At 41.7% G+C, this 22,864-nt stretch overlaps 1 protein-coding gene and 1 pseudogene across 1 annotated transcript; one reads left to right on the forward strand and one right to left on the reverse strand.

Moving 5' to 3' along the window:
• Window positions 1-528: 528 nt before the first annotated feature.
• On the reverse strand, window positions 529-622 carry LOC148044059 (U6 spliceosomal RNA; annotated as a pseudogene).
• A 3,082-nt stretch (window positions 623-3,704) lies between these two features.
• On the forward strand, window positions 3,705-17,343 carry MRPS33 (mitochondrial ribosomal protein S33). The gene is made up of 3 exons (XM_014068458.2): window positions 3,705-3,824; window positions 7,410-7,662; window positions 17,195-17,343. The coding sequence occupies exons 2-3, from the start codon at window positions 7,442-7,444 to the stop codon at window positions 17,295-17,297; spliced, it is 324 nt and encodes a 107-aa protein (XP_013923933.2). The 5' UTR covers window positions 3,705-3,824; window positions 7,410-7,441; the 3' UTR covers window positions 17,298-17,343.
• The last annotated feature ends 5,521 nt before the right edge of the window (window positions 17,344-22,864 follow it).

The following is a 22,864-nucleotide window of genomic DNA, read 5'->3' on the forward strand; positions in this document are numbered from 1 at the left end:
TTCTAGGAGTTTAGGATTTTTTTTAACAGCAGAGGAGTGGGCAATCTGGAGCCAAAGAGGCACATAAGTCCTTCCTTTAATTTTCCTTTTTAAACAGACACTGTGACTAGATTAATAGAACATTCTTTGTAACAGTCTAGAAATGTTTCCTTAAGATGTTGTGCAAACCCAGGTCATGTGATTATTTCAAAATTCTGTGTGTCATACGAACACAAGTAAACAGAACTGAATCTTGAAACTTGAGACTTATTTATCAGGCAATGAGCCCCCAGTACATGTAATAAAATACAAATAAAGTATCTACGAAGTTCAGTTTAACTGCTGATGACTAGATGGGCACAACCGTGGTGATTTCTTAGCAGCTATAAGGCTTGTCATTATTTTTGTCAAGGCTATTTTTTAAAATTGCCCAACTAGCCTGTAGCTCTGGGATTTCCTGGTGCTGTTTTTATCATTTATTCATTTATCCAATTTAGGAGCCACCCAAATCCACATAAGTCATTTTGTATCCAAATATGGATTGGATTGAACTCCATTTGGAGTTTTTAGATCAGCCAATGTCATCCCTGTGCAGGGGCCATGCTAATCTCTGTATTGTTCCAATTTTAGTACATGTTGCAGCTGGTTATATTTTTTTAGGTTTATCTTTAGGTTATTTCATTATATAGTTTTAGTTTTTTTGGATGGTTTAGTACATTGTTTATATATTTTTGCTTTAGAATAAGAAACTCCTGGACCCACAGCTGACTTTAGTTCACCATTTGTAAGCTGTGACCAGGGGGGGCGTTTGCCCAGGTCCGCCTGGTGCACCAATTGCGTCCCTACCTGAACCGGGAGGATCTTACAACAGTCACTCAGAGATCGCCTTCTGCCGATTACCTCCCACAGACCCATTCGATCCCATAGATTAGGCCTCCTCTGTATTCCATCTGCCAGCCAATGTTGGCTGGCGACTACTCGGAGGAGGGCCTTCTCTGTGGCTGCCTCGGCCCTTTGGAACAAGCTCCCCATGGAGATTCGGACCCTCTCCACCCTTCAGGCCTTCCGGACGGTCGTGAAGACCTGGCTGTCCCAGCAAGCCTGGGGTTGAGTTCCCCCCCCCCCACTCGAATTTGCTGTGTCTGTTGTGCTTTTAAACTGTTTGTATTGTCTGTTTGTCTTTGTCTCACTTTTTGTAATTTCCCCTCCCTTGGCTTTGTTCAGCCACCCTGAGTCCCTTCGGGGAATAGGGCGGCCTACAAATTGAATAAAATCCAAATCCAACTACTGTATTATATTTTGTACCAGTGTTAAAGAAATGTGGAAGTCATTCTGTTTGAATTTCTTTTCCTTTTCCTTTCTTTTCTCTTGCCAGTTTTTATGATATGATATGATAGCTTTCTTGTTTAGTCTATAGGCCATATCAAAGCACAAGGTTAAAACACATATCGCCAATAAAATCTTATGCAAACAATTTAAAATAAGAGTAAGGTAAAGTACAATAGTTATAGGATAAAATACAATATAACACACACACACACACACAAATATATATGTGAATAAAATGACATAAAATTATATTTCGGATGTCACCTTTACTATCTACCCCAATCAGTCCCACATATGCAGATCTCAACCAAACCATTTTGTTTAAGTACTGTGCAGTGTTAAATGTTATTTTCAGGTTCTGGCTGCACATAAAGTAAGTTGTTTTGATATGGGGATCCCAATGGGTCATTCGTTTGGTATATAGACCAAGGTACCTGTCTCTCACCTCCTTATACAAGCAACAATCAGATAGGATGTGAGCCAGGTTTTCTACTTTTGCCGCTCCGCAAATGCAGAGATGCTCATTGTAGGTTATAGAATGGAATCTCCCATATCTGACCATTGTATCAAGCTGTTCGAATCTTGCTCGCATAAATATCTCCCTAAGATGTTTTGGCGGTTGTAACTTCAAATAGCTGTCTACTTGAAAAGTATGTTTGTATTTGCTCAGCCATTTCAGGTTACCTACCTTATTAGGATAGCTATATCATTTTGTGCTTCTCTATCCTTAATTCTTTGGGCAGCTCTTTTTTTGAATTGTTCTCCTGTTATGCAAGAGACAGGAAGGCCGAAACTTCTTACAAAAATTTGTTAGTTTGCCACTTTTTAGTTTTTCTCTCCTTTGATTCCGTGTTCCCCTCCTTTTTAATTTTTGTTAATTTGCATTTTATCTTTCTTTGAAACTTAATGAACTTGGTTTAGATCAGCCAAAGTCAGCTAAATGCAGATCCCTGCTCTGACATAGACGTATAAACATTTCCCTATTAAAATGACAAAAAGCCTTGACATTAACAAAATGCACAGCCTTGGCTATTGAAGCCTTTCTCCTTGAATTCAAAGCAATCATATTCATTCCATCAGCAGCCACAAATATTGTGACGTACAAGGCTGCCATCCTGCACAAGCAGGCCCATTTGCCTCACTGAATTCAATGGGCCTTATTCACTTTATTAATTTACAGCTAGATTCACCTCTTGCCTTTAGATTGTCATGGAGAGAAACTATCTGTGCAGTTGCTAAGGGTTCATTGGCATATCCAGCACATGATGGAGTGACTTTCAGCCAACCTACCTCACAGGACTGTTGTTGTTATGAGGAAGACAGGAGGCAGGAGTATTAGGTATGTTTCCACTTCAAGTTATATATTTTAAAAAGTTGGAATAAAAAAAATATTATCCTATCTTTTTAAATATATAACTCAAGGTAACAAACATACCTAATACCACTACCTGGTTTGCTGTACAATCAGGCAGATGCTTCTACTGGATTTGGTATTTTTGTCCACCTATTGAGCCCTTATTATTATTAATTTAATGACAATAATTTTAATTATGTGTTTTATTTAAATTTATTTATTTTATTCAATTTTATTGGCTGCCCAACTCCAGAGGATTCATATTTATAACTTTTAGTATTATTATTTTTTCTGTTAGAACTCATGCTGGTACATCTAGCATTGCTAAATGTCAATGGAGATTCTCAGTCATCCAGGTCATGGTTGTCCCAAAGGTGCTTTTTTTCAAGAGACAACTAGACTTTCTGGTTTTTCTTTGAAGATATTTTGCTTCTCACCCAAGAAGCTTCTTCAGCTCTGAAGCGTCGCCTTCTCCTCTTTTCCCGCCCAAGAACAACTATTCAAATGACATCAAGGGAGTTCTTTTGGCTGGCTCCAAAAATATACCCTATGAATATCATTAAGTGTTGCATCTTATGATTTTTGATGAATTATCTTGTCTTTTTATGTACACTGAGAGCATATGCACCAAAGACAAATTCCTTGTGTGTCCAATCACACTTCCCCAATTCTATTCTGTTCTGTTATTTTGTTCTGTTTTTTTTTTTTTTTTTTGGTCTATTGCATTGCATTGCATTGCATTCTTCTATTCTATTCTATTCTATTCCTAAGATAAATACATATAAAATAAATATCCTAGACCGACGTCTCTAAATGCAATAAATTATAAACTCTTGGCTGCCATAAAGCTAACGCTGAAATGGAGGATTGCACTACATATTCCCATTTCAGCACCAGTTCTGCGAAGAGCACCTATTCCAAAGACCGCTTTTAGACTCTGAAACACGCCCCAAACTCCCGATTCCGTACAGTGACGTCACACTCAGGCTGTTCAACATGGCGGCATCCGCTCAGGAGTAAGAAAGCCCGCATGCGTATTAGATGTACCTTCCGCTCTTATGTTTCCCCCGTTTGGCTTTTATCCGTCGGCCTACCCGGAGCGCTTAGAGGGCAGCGCATTTCCTCCGGGCTGGAGAGGTCCGCACGTTTGAAGTGCTGGAAGGTTAGTGGAAGAGGCGAATTGTTTTGGTTTTTCCCGAGTTTTTGTAATTTAAAAGCAACTTGTGCTTCTCCTGGGTTAGTTAAAAGGGAACCGTGTGTGCGCGTGTGTTTGTGAAGACGAAGAGTTTTCTATTTTCTTTGTTAACAGTTGAGGCTTTCCCCGGTGAATGATATATAATGGGATTTGTTAGGGTCCCCAAACTTGGCAACTTTAAGACTTGTGGACTTCAACTCCCAGAATTCTCTGGCTGGAGAATTCTGGGAGTTGAAGTCCACAAGTCTTAAAGTTGCGAAGTTTGAAGACCTCTGTGTTAAGAGATGCCTTTATGGGCGTTTATTTTCTCAGAACATGGAAACTGCTTGTAGTCCTAGATGAATGTATTGGGATCTGTTGGCAGAAGATGAACGAATGCAATCTGTTGTAGTCTTATACATTTTGCTGTCCCAGTCAGCTCTCAGAATTCCCCAGCTCTCATCCTAAACTTGCTGGGATTGAAAAGCACCGCTTTAAAAGCACACGGAAATATGTGTCAGTTATTGTAGAACCAATGCTGTTGTTTTCAAATCTTGCTGTCTGAAAAATGTTTAGGAAACGCTGCGGTTGATGGTTGTCATTAGAAGATGCTTCAGTGGTTGCCCAAAAGACAAGATAAACGGGGGAAAGGACTTTGATCCCTTCCCCCAACTCCATGAGAGCAATTTATTTAAAGGTGTAGAAACAGTACCTAGGGTATAGAAATAATACCAATTTCAGGGCGTAGAAACAATGCCAATTGGAGGAAACACAGTCTCCTTTCTTCCATTCCATCTTTGCAAAAGTCCCATGCAGAGGCATCCATAGGATCTAACCTTTTTGTCAAAATTATGAAAGCAGCATCTCATCTTGATGTAAGCCAGGTCCTTTTTGTATGTGCATGTGAGCATATAGCACATATAGAAAAGGAGAAGATCTTATGGCATGTCACTGTTTTCATTATTTGATACATGCAGACACATCTACGTAGACACCTCTATGCAGATACTTTATGTTTTATCCGATAGTACTTTCTGACAACTTGCTCTGGGAGGTGTCTCCACAAAGCCCTTAAATTATAAAAGAGTTGTGATTGTGATTTTCCTCAATGCTGTGTTAACATGCTTTCCTCAATACTGTGTTGCTCTGCTTTCTTCCTGTGTTTGAGTCCCCAGAAAAATATGGTAACAGAAACTGCACTGTCCCAGTGACTGAATTTCAATCTGCCGCATAAATGTGACCAGGCAATAGTGATATCCTTATAAATTTGATGTGGGACATTAAAAGAAGATTTCCTAGCTTTGCTTCTCTTGCACTGACTATCACTGGCTAATAAAAAAACAAGCACCAATCACTCTCTTTAACATGTGCTTCAATAGAGTTTAGTTGGCTCCCTTTGATGCAGGTTGGCCTTTTTTTAAGTGGCCTATAATAGATACCGATGAATTCAGATGGTTGCAAAGCATGGATCTACTATTATTCAGAAAGAATACTATACTGTTGATTTAAACATGAAATAATATTTGGCCTGTTATTGAAACATGGCAGGGTGTTAGATCCATGTTTGACAGGTCATATGTATGGTGGAGGGCCATGCACTGAAGTGAGAGAAAACTTGTCTGACAAGTCACATGTACAGTGAGAAGAGATTCTTTCAGTAATTGTGAGACTACTTCTTTCTTTAGCGTATGTCCTTCCATGTTTGTTTGACCGTACATGTCCAGTAACATGACCAGGATAAGGGAAGCAAATGAACAGGGAGGAAAGAACCCATAAGAGCCACAAGGGAATAGCAGTACTGGAAGGCTGGTTGGCAGCACTCAGAAATAGCCGATAAAGTACTTAGTTGAGCTGTGATGGCACAGTGCTTAGAATGCAGTATTGCAGTCAAATTCTGCCCATAGCCAGGAGTTCGATCCTGATGAGTTCAAGGTTGCCTTAGCCTCCCATCCTTCCAAGGTCGGTAAAATGAAGATTCAGATTGTTGGGAGCAATATGCTGGCATTTGTAAACTGCTCAGAGAGCTTTATAAAGCACAGTGGAGTGGTATATAAGTCTTGGTATATTCAGTGCTATTTCTGTACAGTACAAAATAGTATTGAAATAGCACAAGTAATAGTAAAAAGAACAAAAACAAACCTGTAAATATACTTAATTGTCCAGCCAGCAGGTAGTAGGGTGGCCCCTTCTCCTTTGTCCACTAATCAGTCCCAGCAATATTGATTTTTCGAATGAGTCATGTTTCATGACATGATACCTGCTTATGTGAAATGTACCTAGGGTTATTATCTCACACTAAGTCATGGCTCACTTCATTGTATTTTGTTTATATATATATATATAAAAAGGCAACAGTAAAAAAATATTGGGTTCTGTCTGGATGGTCTCTTGTGACGAGCCGAAGGACAGAGAATGGAAGTAGTGATCTTCCTCCCATATTTGGGCATACCGGGGGTTGTAAAATCTAAATATATATATGTATATGTATATATGTATCTTATGCAATACAGCACAGGTTTGAATCCCAGTAAGGGTATGGCTAGCTGATGAGAGCTAAATAGCTTGAAATAGATCTATACTAGTCTCCCTTTATTTATTTATCAGCACAAATACAACACAAATGTGACAAAGGCAACAGTAAAAATATTGGGTTTCTGTCTGGATGGTCTCTTGTGACGAGCTGATGGACAGGAGAATAGAAGCAGTGAACTTCCTCCCATATTTGGGCATACCGGGTTTGTAACTCTCTCTCTCTCTCTCTCTCTCTCTCTCTCTCTCTCTCTCTCTCTATATATATATATATATATATATATATATATGTAGATGTAGATGTAGATGTAGATGTAGATGTAGATGTAGATGTAGATGTAGATGTAGATGTATATGTATATGATGTATATGTATATGATGTATATGTATATGTATATATAGTGTTATATTTGTGCTGATAAATAAATAAAGGGAGACTAGTATAGATCTATTTCAAGCTATTTAGCTCTCATCAGCTAGCCATACTCTTACTGGGATTCGAACCTGTGCTATATTACATCTTAGGCAAACGTCGTAGCCATTAAGCCACAAGTTCTCCTCCTTATCAGCTGAAGCCAGGGAAGAAGGTATATATTTAGTGTCACAACCCCTGATAAGCCCCAATTATGGGAGGAAGCTAACAGCTTTATTTATTTATTTATTTATCAGCACAAATATAACACAAAATGTGTAACGAAGGCAACAGTAAAAATATTGGGTTTCTGTCGTGATGGACTCTTATGACGAGCCGATTGACAGATAATGGAAGCTGTTAGCTTCCTCCCATAATTGGGGCTTACCAGGGGTTGTGACACTAAATATCTATATCTATTATCTATATCTATATCTAATCTATATCTATCTATCTATCTATCTATCTATCTATCTATCTATCTATCTATCTATCTATCTATCTATCTATTTATCTGCATGCGCGCGCGCGCACACACACACACATATATATATATGCATATGGTGGATGGTATCAATTTCATTAAATCCGTGGAATGTCATAATGCTTCCTTCTTTCACTTTTGGTCAAAGGCAGAGTGCACTTGCCCAGTTTGCATTTGGAGATGTCGGGCCCTCCTCTTTCCAACTATGCCTTACGGATGGCCCGCCTGAGTAAGCATATATTTGGAGAAGTTACTCGCCCAACCGATTCTTCATCCATGAAAGTCGTCAAGCTGTTAAGTGAGCAGCCCTTGGCAAAACGCAAGGAAGTCTATGACTGGTATCCTCCTCACAATATCTACAGTGGCCTCATGTGGAGACTTCGTTCCTACGGCCTCTACAGGTAATTCAGAAATATGGGGATGTAGGAAAGGATGGAGGCAGACTGGCACAGTGCAGTGGTGGGATTCAATTTTTTTTACTAAGAGTTCTGTGGGCGTGGATGTGGCTTGGTGGGCGTGGCAGGGGAAGGCTACTGCAAAATCCCCATTTCCTTCCGATCAGCTGGGACTCGGAAGGCAGAAAATAGATGGGAGCAGAGCCAGTCAGAGGTGGTATTTACTGGTTCTCTGAACTACTCAAAATTTCCGCTACCAATTCTCGAGAATGGTCAGAACCTGCTGAATACCACCTCTGGCAGTAAATGATGAATCCTTCTTCCTTTTCATCATGGAAGCTCCATCATGGTGCTGCATGGCACCAGGACATCTGCCACACACCTAATTAATTTAATTTTAAAACACTGCTTAAAAATTAGGAATGAAATCTCATGAATTCAAATTTTGTCATTGTTACAACGCTGTTGTAAAGTTGCATGAAAAAAAAGTAAAATGTGTGATATTTCAGACCATTTTAGTGCTTAGAATTGAAAAGCAGTTTTAACTCTGTATATACCCACATGTATAATCCACCACCAGACAGTTTGGTTGGAATTCTTCCTATACCAAGTTTGGTTTTGCAAGAGATAGATTGACATTTTGTTCAATGCACTCATTTTCTAAGTGCTGAACCAAGAATTTTTGGTGTGGCACCCAGTTATGTTGTTAAATATCAAGTTAAATATTGGAAATCTGAATATCTGAAATGCCAGAAATATATATGATTATGAATATAATTGTTGATGATCTTATTCTCTATTTATTTGCTAGTAGCACTGGTAATCAGTGCTTACTATGAAGTTCATAGGTTAAACATGTACTAAATGAGATATAAAAGCCAGTTAATACACCGGGCTAGAAATTAGGAGACCATGATTTCTAGTCCCATCTAGGGCACAGAGTCCACTGGATGACACTCATTCTCTCTCAGCTCTAGGAAGGAGGCAAGGACAAGCTACTTCTGAAAGAAAACCCACCAAGAAAACTGCAGGGAGTAAGCCAGGGAGTTGCCAGGAGTCATCACTGGACTCTTTTCAGTTGGGTTTCAGGCTGGGTTATGGGACTGAAACGGCATTGGTTGCACTTGATGTTCTCTAGTGAGAGCTGGGTGGAGGTATGTATCCATCCTGTTCTCCTTGACCTTGCAGGGACTTTCGATACCATAGAGCATGGCATTCTTTGGGGATGGGGACAGGTGGCAGAATGTTGCACGGCTTCAGCTCCGTTCTCCAAGGCCAATCCCAATCAGCCTTAATAAGAAGCTAGAGGGCTCGGTACTTTCTTCTTTTTAACATCTACATGAAACTGCTAGGTGAGATCATATGGGATGAGTCATCTTCAATATACTGATGATATATAGCTATACATCACCATCCTGGGTGATCCAAGCGACGCTGTGGCTGCCCTTTCTCAGCTGAATCCAAGCAAAATGGAGTGTCTGTGGGCATAAGGGACCTCTGATGATTTATTATCATCATTAACTCTGGATAGGGTTGCACTTACCCCAGGCAGATCTGGTGTGCTAGTTTGGGTATTGAGGTTCCTCCGGGACTTATGACCCCTAGTCAAAGGTGGTGATCATGGCTAGGAGAGCCTTTGCATAACTGCATGTTGTGCCCCAGTTGCGCCCTTAGTTGGATCTCGAGTCCCTGTGCATGGTTACTCATACCCTAGTCATCTCATGGCTGGATTACTACAACATGCTCCACATGGGGTTATCCTTGAAGAGTATTGAATGCAGCTGTTCTCACCCAGGATTCCTTAGAAAGCAAGAAGCAAAGTTTTCATTCCGACAAAAACTCTTTTATTTATGAAATTCCTTTCATTCACAATCAACAAGACTTTAGTAAACAGTCTTTCAGAGGAATGTTTATCCACACGCACCTTATCTTGTTTGGAGCGCTGCAAGATAACTAGTTTCCAAACACAGAGCAAGGCAAAACTTGACACAGAGTCTCTTATAATCACCAACGGAACATTCCATTCTTGACACCACTGAATGAACAAATTGTTTCCTGCAAAAGCCCACTCCCCGTTCGCTCCTCTTTTGTTTCCTCTGGGAGGGACCAATCACCTCCAAGCTGTGACTTTACTCTTAAGTCGACCCTGCTTTCTTAGTTGTTCTTGTCTTCTGGCAGCTCTGCTCATGCGCACACTGGGAACAGGCTCCAGCTGTTCCTCTGCTCGTTGCTGTCTAGCTCCCACTCTGCTTCTGACACAGAGCCCTTGTCTGAGCTTTCCTCAGCCCTCAGAACTGGCCCATGTTCCCCCCCAACCTCCTCACTGTCTGACTCTGCTGCCAGCTCCGCAGCAACAGTGTGCACAGCACTAGGAGCTCCTAGGGCTGCACACATATAACACCATTACTGCAGCAAGTAGCCTTGGTTGCCAGTTTGCTTCCGGATCAAGTTCAAAGTGTTGGTCATTATTTTTAAAGCACTACATCACATGGGTCCAGGGTATCTGAGGAGCTGTCTCTCCCTAATGGGACAAGCCTGCCCCACTTATGCCAGCAGAAGAGGCCTGCTACTAATCCTGTCTGCTAAGGTATTGAAGCAGGCAGGATCAAGGAGAAGAGCCTTTCCTACTGTGGCCCCACACCTGTGGAACATTCTTCCACCAGAGATGAGAGCTGTCCCCTCCTTTTGTCCTGGAAGAGGATCAAACCCTGGCTTTGCCAGTTGGTCTGGGCCCCTGAAGAGGGTGCTTACCTCTGGAGGTAATACAATACAATAGCAGAGTTGGCAGGGATCTTGGAGGTCTTCTAGTCCAACCCCCTGCCTAGGCAGGAAACCCTGTACCGTTTCAGACAAGTAGCTATCCAACATCATCTTGAAGATTTCTAGTGTTGGGGTCTTCACAACTTCTGGAGGCAAGCTGTTCCACTGATTAATTGTTCTGTCAGGAAATTTCTCCTCAGTTCTAAGTTGCTTCTCTCCTTGATTAGTTTCCACCCACTGCTTCTTGTCCTGCCCTCAGGTGCTTTGGAGAATAGCTTGACTCCCTCTTCTTTGTGGCAACCCCTAAGGTATTGGAACACTGCTATCAGGTCTCCCCTAGTCCTTCTTTTCATTAAACTAGACATACCCAGTTCCTGCAACTGTTCTTAATATGTTTTAGTCTCCAATCCCCTAATCATCTTCGTTGCTCTTCTCTGCACTCTTTCTAGAGTCTCCACATCTTTTCTACAGTTGAATGATGGGGCAAGGAGACCTCATCCCCATCAGGTCTGTCTCTTAGTTAGGTTTTAGTTAGGGCTTACAATGTTTTAGCTTTGTCCCAGAGGTGTTTTTTCAAAAGCCAACTGGAGTTTTTTTGGTTTTTTCCCCTTTCAGACCTTCCTGAAAGTCCAGGAAGTTCACAATAAAGTCCAGCTTTGGGACAACCATGACCTGGATGGTTGAGAAATTCAATCTCCAACACTTTGTGTTGTTTCTCCTGTTTTGATAATTTGTCACCCAGAGTCACCCTGCAAGGAATATGTGCTGTATAAAAATTGAATAAATAAATAAATAGAAACACTGACTGAAAGGAGAAGATGATTTTCTCTGTCCTGGGTCTCTATTTGTTTAACTTCACAATATTCTAACTGTATCCGTATCATGCAAAACGTTATATACAACACCTCTATCATGTCTTCATTAATTTTCTTCAGCTAAGCTGTCCCAGGTGTTGCGGTTGTTCTTCATTTCAGGAATTACTTGCCTTTCCAACTGCAACTTTTATAATAGTTGTGTAGTTTGTTTGGCTTTGGTTTAATGTGCTGTGCGAATTGAAGCACGGGGGATTGTAAGCAGTGGATTTGCATGTGTGATTATTCAGCTGCTGCATTATTCAGATGTTACCCATATGTACAAAGGACACTTTGATAACAAAGTTACACCGGCAATCTTCTAGATTTTGATATACATGTATAATGCTAATGCTCACATCCTATGAAATAAATGTATGACTTTATGCATTTTATGCCAGTCAAAATCTCATAAATCTAAGGATCTCGTGACATTTTGCAAGGTTTTCATATCCTTACCTTGGAATGATCAATAAACCCAGCAATTTATTCAATCTATGTTAAGCAAACTATGGCTTGTGCATAAACATAGTGAAAAGCCCAAAGTCTTTTTTGCATTTATAAAAAATGGTTTGTTCAGGCTTGCATGCTCACTCCTTTCCAGGATTTCCGATCCTGGTTTGTTTCCTAACTAAAGTTTCAAAAGTAACCCCCCCCCTTGTTATTTTATAATTTATTAAAAACTAGGAGATGCTTCTAATTTCCTTCTGGTACGCACTAAAGTAGGAAGTCTATGGATCCGAGGGTTGCTATGTTTTATTCATATGGCAAGAAATTGGCTTCATGTTAAGCTAAAAACATACAGCAGTACATTAAGATATATTTTTTTTACATTTAAAACATCCTTGAATGCTGCTATTTTTAAAACCCGTATAATGGCAATCTAGATGTGCTCTTCATTGTTGGGGAGACAATGGCAAAGCAAAGGGGCTTTCCTTTGGCACAGAAAAAATATAAATTTTGTGTGTGTGTGTGTGTGTGTGTTTTGCAAGCTACTTTATTAACTGATCTCTTGTTCAGAAAAGCCTGCAAGGACTCACTCAGAAATATGTTTGGCTGCAGGCAGTAAGCATTTTATGGAGGTGGAACAGAATCAAGGTCTGTGTGGTACTTTGTGAACAGCTAACAATATTAACAGCTCTACGGCCTTGAGGAAATGATATTATCTTGCTAATGGACAAATAATGCAACTGGGAAATATGAATCAGAATTAAATCCTAATTCAGTGCATGGCTCTTTAATCAGACTTGGCTTTATTAAAAGGTTTTGTTCATTTTGTTAGTTTAAGCAGAATGTTCCCTGCAGTTAAACAAAACATGTGAAAGGACTTCTGCTGGTCGTATTTTAAGTCCTCTAGAATTATGTATATGGTCTCTAACAGATCTAATTGCATCGTAAGCATTTTAAAAACATCCAGTTGAGCACAACTAAAAAGATAGCTTCCATCCTTCCGAGGTGGGTAAAATGAGGACCCAAATTGTTGGGGGCAATATGCTGCCTCTGTAAACTACTTAGAGAGGGCTGAAAAGCACTATGAAGCAGTATTTAAGTCTAAGTTCTATTACCAGTACTATTTGCTCATGACTCCCCCCTCCCCATTTTGAGGGCTCCTACCATAGCTAAAAGGGATGCAGTGGCTAAGATGCTGACCTTGTCAATCAGAAACGTTGGCAGTTCGAATCCCTAGCGTCGCGTAACAGAGTGAGCTTCCATTACTTGTCCCAGCTTCGGCCAACCTAGCAGTTCGAAAGCATGTAAAAATACAAGTAGAAAAATAGGGACCACCTTTGGAGGGAAGGTAACAGTGTTCTGTGCGCCTTCGGCATTTAGTCATGCTGGCCACATGACCACAGAGACGTCTTTGGACAGTGCTGGCTCTTAGGCTTTGAAACAGAGATGAGCATCGCCCCCTAGAGTCAAGAACTACTGTGCAAGGGGAACCTTTACCTTTACCATAGCTTACCAATCCCTATTGTTGATGTGCAGTAATAACATAAAATCATTACACAGCCCCAAATTAACTAATATAGATAACAGTGTTAATTGCAGCAGACGATTCCTATACTACCATGTTTCCCCACAGATAAGACCTATGCCCAAAATAAAACCTATTATGTTTTCTGCACATGTACTCAATATAAGCCCTACTTAAGCGCTTGTGTAGCTGGCTGGCCACCAATTCCGTCTGGTTGCTCATGGTGCTGTCAATACAAGGTGAGGTGAGGTGGGGGTGGAGCTGGCCCATGTGCACACCCACTTACCTCAGGGCCCCCGCAACTAGGACATCCATGGCCCGACAACTGCCTCACAATGGAGCAGGAGGCTGAGCGATGCACCAGTGCTGCAGCCACAAGACAAGGCAGCAGGGCATGGGTGGCCTGGCTGTGGGGGCCCTGAGGGAAGCCCCCACAGCCATCTGCATGGGTCAGATCAACCACTACATCACTTTGTGGCAGTAGCACTAAAAACAAGTAAAACGTCCCCCCAGAATAAGCCCTAGTGTTTATTTTGGAGGCGAAAAGAAAATAAGACCAGGTCTTATTTTCATGGAAACACAGGTATTAGACGAATGGTTGACCAAAATTATTAGCCCCCATAGCATGTATTTTATATGGCCCCTCCCCCAGCTTTTTGCAACCTGGGCTTTAACGTTAAGCAAGTTGATGCTGAAGAAATATTTTGTTTGCAATTCTTTTGATTTGTTGTTTCAAAATTCAATGTACTTTTCTCATGTGCTTAATTTGGGCCCTGTATGCACACCCTGGTCCTTGGCACAGCACTGGTCTGTGGCATGCCAGAAACTAGGTGACGCAAACAAGTGAATCCTCATCCACCAGATGTAGGCAGCATACAAAACCATTGCCCCCTCTGGTCTGCTGAAAAACCTCCCTCCATGGAACCGGTCCATGATGCCCAAAAAGTTGGGGGCCACTGATATAGATCATGGATCCAGGTTGCCAATTTTGTGTGTATTCCAGTGGCGTGATTATGCATACCTTAAAGTTATTTTGCCCCTTCTGTTTTTCGTTAAAGTCAGATAAATGTGACATGCTAAAGTCAGCCCTGCAGAAAAATATATGTGCATGACAGAACACTGCAAAAAGTGTGAGTATGTGCATGCATCTGTTATAATCTTGACACATCTGTAGTTGAAGGGCTGTGGATTGAGTGGTAGAAAATCAAACCATCTGATTTAAAATTAGGACACAGAAATTCAGCAATTAATGTTGAAGGGAACACATGCTATAGCATCTTATAAATCTTTTTCAAGAAGAAAAGGAAGCTTTTCAGAATCTTGTGACTGAAAATTATAGGGTACAATCAGTACTTTTCTACTGGTAAGAATAATTATGCTTTAATGAAAAGATTCGTACTCTAAGATATTTTTTTCATTACATCTGCCCACTTAAGTCAACTCTTGGCATACACTTCCTAAATGAGGGTATGAATAATTTAGGCAATAGTCACTAAAAGTGAGCGTGGTCTCCTGTTTCATGTTCCTATCATTTTCCTGGGCTTTAAATCCCTTGCTAGGTACTAATTGATGTTCCATTTGAAAAAGAAAATATTGTTAATTATGTCTGACTACTAATAGTTCGAGGATGGTTTTTTTTTTTCCAAAAGTTCCTCTGTAGATACATAAAGGAGGTCATGAAGTATTATGGTTTCCTGTGTCATAGGTAAGGACCAGAGGAGGGGTGGGTTTCAAATTTTTTTAGTACCAGTTTGGTGGGCGTGGCTAGATGGGGGGAGGTCATGTGACTGAGTGGGCATGGCCAACTTGACGTCACTCATGCACACTCAGTCACATGACAACCCCCTCACCACCCAGGCCCACAGAAATGGTGGTGAAAAGTTTTGACCATGGGTGGAGGGGGCTCCAGCCTCACCAGAGCTAAGGGAGCACCTGTAAACTACCCAGCAAGAAAAAAAAAAGTTTTTGTCCTCCCCAGCCACGAGGAACACTCTGCAGGCTTCAGCAGGGCTGGGGGGAGGCACAAATGCCCATGTTTTTGCAAAAAATGGGCAGAAAATGGCCTGTTTTTTTGCAAAAACGGGTATTTTTCCTCCCTCCCGGCCTTGCTGAAGCCTGCAGAGTTCAGGGAAAAATACCTCCATTTTTGCAAAAAAACAGCCCATCTCTGGGACCTCTCTGGGACTGGCATGCACAAACCATTAAAAAAAAGAGGGGGAATTACATTATTTCAACGAAAATTGTTCTGCGCATATGCAGAATAGAAAATAAAGATGGCGCCGCTGAGGATAGAACTGGTACGGTCACGTGTCCGCCGGAGTTACTATCTATTCGGCCAAACCGGATCGTACCAGTTGGAACCCACCTCTGGACCAGAGTCATTCTTTTCAGTACCATTGTAACTTCGAATGGTCCCTAACTGAACTGTTGCAAGTTGAGGACAGGTTGAGGATAGAGGAAATCCTATCTATGGGCTAGGTTTACCTGTTAAGCCAAGATGTCTTATAAATTACAATGATTCAAAGAAGGTTAAATCTAACAACCCCCATGTGCCCTACGGGGCTTATTATGACAAGGCTCATAATACACGAAACCTGTCATTTGTGAACATCACAGACAGACACAGTGAGAGAAACACATGTAAATTAGCATAGATACCCCATGGAAGTATTCTCAAATTCAGAATAGAGCTGGAAGGGACTTTGGTGGTCTTCTAGTCCAGTGGTCTCCAACCTTGGCAACTTTAAGACCTGTGGACTCCAACTCCCAGAGTTCCTCAGCCAGCAAAGTCCACAGGTCTTAAAGTTGCCAAGGTTGGAGACCACTGTTCTAGTCCAACCTCCTAATCAAGCAGGAAACTCTATACCTTTTCAGACAAGGGGCTGTCCAGTCTCTTAAAAACCTCCAGTGATGAAGCACCCACAACTTCTGAAGGCAAGCAGTTCTACAGGTTAATTGTTCCCACAGTTCCTCCTTAATTCCAGGTTGCCTCTCTCCTTGATTAATTTTCATCCATTGTTTCTTGTTGGAAATCAGTTGGCTCCCTTTTCTTTGTGGCAGCCTCTCAAATACTGGAATACTGCTATCATGTCCTCCTTAGTCCTTCTTTTCTTAGACTAGCCGTATTCAAATCCTGCAACTTTTCTTCATATGTTTAGTCTCTAGTGCCAGGCCTGCATTTATATTCCTTTTAGAATTTTGGCCTGCCACACTTTCTCTTATTTCATTATGCTGTTTCTTTAAGTATAGTCGATGGGAGGGGGGAATAGAAGGAGTAGGTTTGTGGAATGTATTGCTTTTCATTCTTTACTAGAAGCCAAGGTCATCCTTTGTCTCTGCACTTTCACACCTGACCAGAAGCAGTTGGGCATAGACGCCAGCATGGAAGAAGAAGATTGGACCATTTGATGGACTGTGGGTGTGGGGACAAGATCATGAACTTTTAACTGGGTGGGATTCTGATGTAACTTCTGGAGTTGGAATCCCACAGCACGATGCCAACGTGCCTGTCTTATTAAATTGGAACTTTAAGCATAGTTTTGCGTTCGACTCTGATTTAATTCTGCATGGTATTTGGAACGCTGACATCTAGTCTCTTTAATCACCTTAGTAGCTCTACTCTGCACTTTGCCCAAAGTCTCAACATCTTTTTTGTAAAGTGGTGACCAAAACTTAATGCAATGTTCCAGGTGTGATCTTATTCGTGTTTTATAAAGCACTACTAATACTTAACATGATTTTGATTCTATGTCTCTGTTTATACAACCAAGGATTGCATTAGTTTTTTGGGGGGTATTTAACATTTAAGTGTGTTAAATAGTGTATGTTGCTTCATCTCAGCTTGCCCATTGGTTAAAACTGGACATCATTCTAATTTGAGACTTAATAAAGCAATCATGTAAATTAGTGCTTAATAAAGCACTCATTCCTTGCATTTGCCCTTTTGATTTAGGGATGAACATGAAGATTTTAAAGATGAGATGAAACGGTTGAGGAGGCTGCGTGGAAAAGGACCCCCCAAGAAAGGAGAAGGAAAAAGAGCTCTGAAGAAGTAGAAGCACTATTAAGCCACATATATATTTAATAAAACATCTTGGAACAGGTGGTGACTTTATTTAATACTTTAGTTCGAAGGGGATTTTTTCCCATCCAATAGAGAACTCTTCCCATTTCAGGGCTGGAATCTTTGCCCTATGATGTCACTGTAATTAATCACTCTTATCAACATAAATACCAAAACTACAGAGGTGAGTCCAATCATTTCACTCTTTCCAACTTATTTTTTCCTCTGGTCAGGAGGGAGGGTAAGTTGTCAATGGGAGTCAGGGGTGGGTTTCTCGCCCCGTTCCAACCAGTTCGGTTGGAACGAGGCCGGCGGCGTCCTCGCGCGTGCACGCGCGCACCGCGCGCATGCGTGCTAGCGTCTGTGCGATGCTCCAGCTGCTCCTGGAGGATCGCGCAGGCGCTGTATGCGTCCTGCGCATGCGTGGAAGCGCAGAATTCGGCAAAACCGGGTAAGGAGCGGGCGCGCGGGCGTGGGGGGGGGGCCTTCGCCGTTCCCGCAAGTTACTTACTTCCGGGTTCGGCAACCAACCGGATCGCGGGGACCGCCGTGAACCGGTTGAAACCCACCCCTGATGGGAGTGTTCCATACAGTTGGCTTTACCCATATAAGGCTAGTATTTGCATCATGGGTAGATGCAAATACTAGCCTTATGGGTTGTAAAAAAAATTGTTAGTCAAATGCAATAAAGTTTTAAAAAATAGTTCAATAGTTATAATACAGTTAGAAAAAGTGATACATCCTGTATGATTAAAATAAACTAAAACTTCAAAACAAGATCCGTGTAATTTTAAACTAGTTCAGCTCTTTAATAGTATTAAATCTAGACCACATTAACCATATTATTTCATTTTCTAAAGACATTACTATCTAAAGGCATTTCAAAACTTGATGTGAACTTATTTAGTTCTTTGTTTAACATCCGGAGTGCAGATTTCATTCTACCAATGCAGGATAATTTTGTTTTCCTAATCTCAGGGTTGATAGAGCCACAGTTCATCATATAATATTAACTTCCATATTGTTGGAATATAATTTGACATCACATATACATCTTTTATTGCTATGTTTTTCCCGAGGGTTGTATTAACATACATAATAACCAAGAAAGAGTCATAAAAGAATATGCCAACTCTTATGAGTCAGAGAACTCCCAAATTTCTTACAATGCTAAAAGAGGACAAATCTGATATTCAGCATTTTTTAAAACATTCTTCCAACCCACTTTTTCTCTGGTCAGGAGGGAAGGTAAAAGTATTGACTAGAAAAAAAAAACCCATGCAGGTTTTTTTAGCCATGGAATTCTGGGATATACATTGGAGAATAGAAGCTCTGCTGAACTCTTTTTCATCTTGTCCAAAAATAAAAGATTGTGGGAGTTGCAGGCTGCTATTCTCTGGAAAGTCATAAATTTCCCTTTTCTGATTTACATTCATGCAAAACACTATGCAGTGTTTTTACCCAGCCCTTGACATGGTCTATCTAAGCTACAATTGGTTTTGTTCATTTACAACCAAACAAATAAGAATATGGTACAAAAATGCATGAACTAAACCATAAAGTTCTTCCTAAATGATTCCTAAGTATTCCTTTAAATAGTAAAAAGCATGGTTCTAAGACAGTACATTAATTAGATATACCAATGCAAAAATAAATAAATCTCGTACAGAAAATCCATATACACAAGGATATTTCTATAAACGTGTATCTTTCAGGCTATCCTTATATTGCTGGTTGGTTAGCCTGCTTTTTGATAGGAATATGTATCAGAGAGCCAAAAGTTACTTGTTTATTTATCTTGTAAAATGCTTATTTTCAATCAACATGGTGCAGTTTGCTCAAAATCAACACAACGAAACAGCTAAGTAGCATAATAAAATATTATGCTAGAAAAATATAATAGAAAAGCAACTATGATAATGTACAACAATACAAGTTGTTAGATCCAAAATGCCTATGAAAGGGCTCGGGGAGATTCCTGAGCCTCCATGCATCTCACTTGACAAAATAAAGTATCTTAAGCTTTGCCACATGGATTAAAAATGGTAGGTTCTCGCTGGAAAATGCAGTCCTTAAATATCTTAAGGCATACAGTATAGGGCATTAAGACAAGTTCTTACATTTGTAGCACGAGTGTTATAGAGCATGTAATGACTTTCACCTGTCAATATTCATGTTATTATATTTTGCACAAATTGAGCTTTAATCTTCAAAGGCAGCCTCATATTTAGCACACTGAAGTGGTTCCTATGAGTACAAGAGCAATAATGTATGTTACTGCACCAGTGTCTCTTGCTATAGGTAGGGCTACAATTAGTGCACTACCTAAAGATTAGTAACAGTCCCCAGCCATAGCATCAACCTTTGAACACATTTATAATTAAACCTACTGTGTTCTCCGAAAATAAGACAGGGTCTTATTTTCTTTTGACTCCTGAAATAAGCACTTGGCATTATTTTTGGAGAGGTCTTATTATTTTTGAGGTGCAGGAGGCGGTGAGTGTGGTAACCTCATGGCTGCTGCTGGGTTGCAATATTTTCAGGGAGGGCTTATTTTCGGGGGAGGGCTTATTTTAACGCATGTGCTCAAAATCCCGATTGGTCTTATTATCCAGGGAGGTCTTATTTTCAGGGAAACAGGATACATCCTCACTTGCCTTCAAGTTTCCATCGATTTTTTTGCATCGGCAACAGAGGGAAAGTAACAAAACATATGTCATATCATCACAATGCAAAGCTGTGATTGGGATAGTTTTGTCCAGTGTTGAGATACAAGTATGAATTGAATTGAATTGAATTTATTGAGTTTGTATGCCGCCCTATTCCCGAGAGACTCAGGGCGGCTCACAATAAAAAGGGAGGGGATACAAAAAATAAAATAAAAACAACAATTTAAAACTCTGCAACAGCCATAACCTCGAATGGGGCTGGATAGTTCAACAGCCCCAGGCCTGCCGGAACAGCCAGGTCTTAACCGCTTTGCGGAAGGCCGGAAGGGTAGTAAGGGTCCGGATCTCCATGGGGAGATCGTTCCAGAGGGCCGGAGCAGCCACAGAGAAGGCTCTCCCCCGAGGGGTCGCCAGCTGACATTGGCCGGCAGATGGAATTCGGAGGAGGCCTAGTCTGTGGGATCTGATGGGTCTTTGGGAGGTAACTGGCAGGAGGCGGTCTCTCAAGTACCCAGGTCCGATACCATGTAGGGGACAGGACCGAACCCTGCGGCACCCCATACTTGAGGGGCCTAGGGGTCGATCTCTGCCCTCCGACCAACACCGACTGCGACCTGTCCAAGAGGTAGGAGGAGAACCACCGAAGGACGATGCCTCCCACTCCCACCTCCCGCAACCGTCGCAGAAGGATACCATGGTCGATGGTATCGAAGGCCGCTGAGAGGTCAAGAAGCACCAGGATAGAGGAGTGACCCCTATCCCTGGCTCGCCAGAGATCATCGATCAGCGCGACCAAAGCAGTTTCCGTGCTGTAGTCAGGCCTGAAACCAGACTGAAAGGGATCCAGATAATCGGTATGAAAGAATCAAGTTTGCTTCATTGGGGCACAGTGCATGTTTTTTCATATCGTTTTATTTATTAAAACATTTAAAAGCACAGAATAAAGAGTGCTGCCTTCCATAGTTATATCACCTTTAGATCTCCATATATTTCTGCATGCTCCACTTATCTGCCAGACAAGGAATGGAAAAGTAGCAAAGCAATCAAGATATCTCTGCTAAGCAAGAACAGAAGAAAGGAAATGCCAGAGCAAGGGAGAAGACAAAAGGGGGGGGGGAATGGGGTCGGGGGGGGGGAGGGGGAGGTTGCTGATCAAGGCAGTGGTTGTGATGATGAAGAGATTGAACTTAGGCAACAATTGTAGAGTACCACACAGGGCCAAGTGCTCTCAATGGTTATTCCACCAGGTCTTTGGGAAATACTGTTGAGTTTGTTTCTGAGGAAGGGGTTGGGTGTTTGTTTGATTTTTACTTAACATAATTCATTAATTTGATTATCCAGGTTCTGTATAACCTCCAAATAATATTTGGGTATTCTTATGCATAATTTTTATTATATTGTTTCACTTAATATATGGCCCTTGGAATGTATGCCATTTGGGGACATTTGCATCTTGAGTAACCTGTAGGCTGCAAAGTGCTAATAATACATACAGTACATGCATGCGTGCATGCATGCATACCATACTTTCTTAGCAATGTAAAATATCACCTTAAACATAGTATTTTTTTCAAATAAATAATTCATCTAGAGCAGGGCTGTCAAACTCCTGGCCCATGGGCTGGATGTGTCACACGCTGGCCACACTAATGCCCCGTTTAGCAAAGTGGAGGGAGTCCCAGTACGTCACGTGACACCGACATGACATGTGAGTTTGACACCCCTGATCTAGGGAATAGTTTATAGTGATGTCTAGAGTAATTGAGTACAGAAATAAGACAATTGTGAACCAGGTGACTAAATTATTTTCTCACATTTAACTGGTGTTGTTTTAAACATAAATTCTTACTGTAGTCTTCATAAGAATAGGACCCAAAATGTCAGAAGTCAATCTAAAATGTTTTATTTCCACTTAGCTGAGAATCAGTTCTTCAAATCATGGAGACTAGCTAGGAAGCTGTTGTTGAGGCAATATATAAGAAAACTCAGATTTTTTTTTCTCTAATATTATTCTCATTTCAGAGCGTGGGAGATTTGATTGCCATGTTTCAGAACAACCCTTTTTTCAATTTTACGTTTGGGAGAATGCTCGTTTTCTTCGCTTTAACTTGTTAAAAGCAACGCTTCCTCACTAAGTAGTATCTGGTGAGGATTAGATCGGGGCTGCAAAGATTCGGACGATCTCTAGATGGCAGCAAAGAGATACTCAAAACTCTTTTGCTGCCATTGGGGGTGGGGTGGGGGGTCGCCCAGATTCTACAATCTACCATCTAGATCTGGTAGGCAGTTCTACCACAGCTTGCTTTTAAACGGTGTCATTCAGCCGACCGGAGTTCAAGGGAGGGGATAAAAAGGCACCTGCCCCAATAAACGTGCCCTGATAGAAGGGGGGGGGGGGGCGTGGCGAAGCCATTCCTTGCATCTAAAGCGGGTCTCCAATCTTGGCAACTTTTAAGTCTTGTGGACTTCAACTCCCAGAATTCCTCAGCCATTGGAGACCCCTGATCTAAAGGTTTCCCTTGATGACGTAGAGAAGAGGGGCCGCGTCGTGATGTCAGGGTGTTTCCCGGTGACGTCCGGCTGGGCATGCGCACCCGCGCGCGCGGGGCGATTCTGGGTGACGTCACGCTCGTGACGTCAGCCGCTGTCGCTGCCGCCGCCTCCCTGTCTGGAGCCTTGGGTGTCTTCTTGGTTGAGCTTCTTCTGCCCCGTCCTTCTGCCCCCCCCTTCGTTCCCCCCTCCCTCACCCCGACACTTTCCTTCCGCTACGGGTCGCATCTGGGGGCGGCCGGGTCGAGAGGAGCGACACGGCCGGGCCTCCCCTTCTCCCTCCTCCTCCCCCTCCTCCTCCTCCCCGTCCCCCCTCTTGGCCCCCTCCTCCCCCTCCTCC

Source organism: Thamnophis sirtalis, unplaced genomic scaffold (genome assembly GCF_051295495.1).
Source record: "Thamnophis sirtalis isolate CommonGarterSnake01/CBP01778 unplaced genomic scaffold, rThaSir2_p1.2 scaffold_9, whole genome shotgun sequence".
Lineage (NCBI taxonomy): Eukaryota > Metazoa > Chordata > Lepidosauria > Squamata > Natricidae > Thamnophis > Thamnophis sirtalis.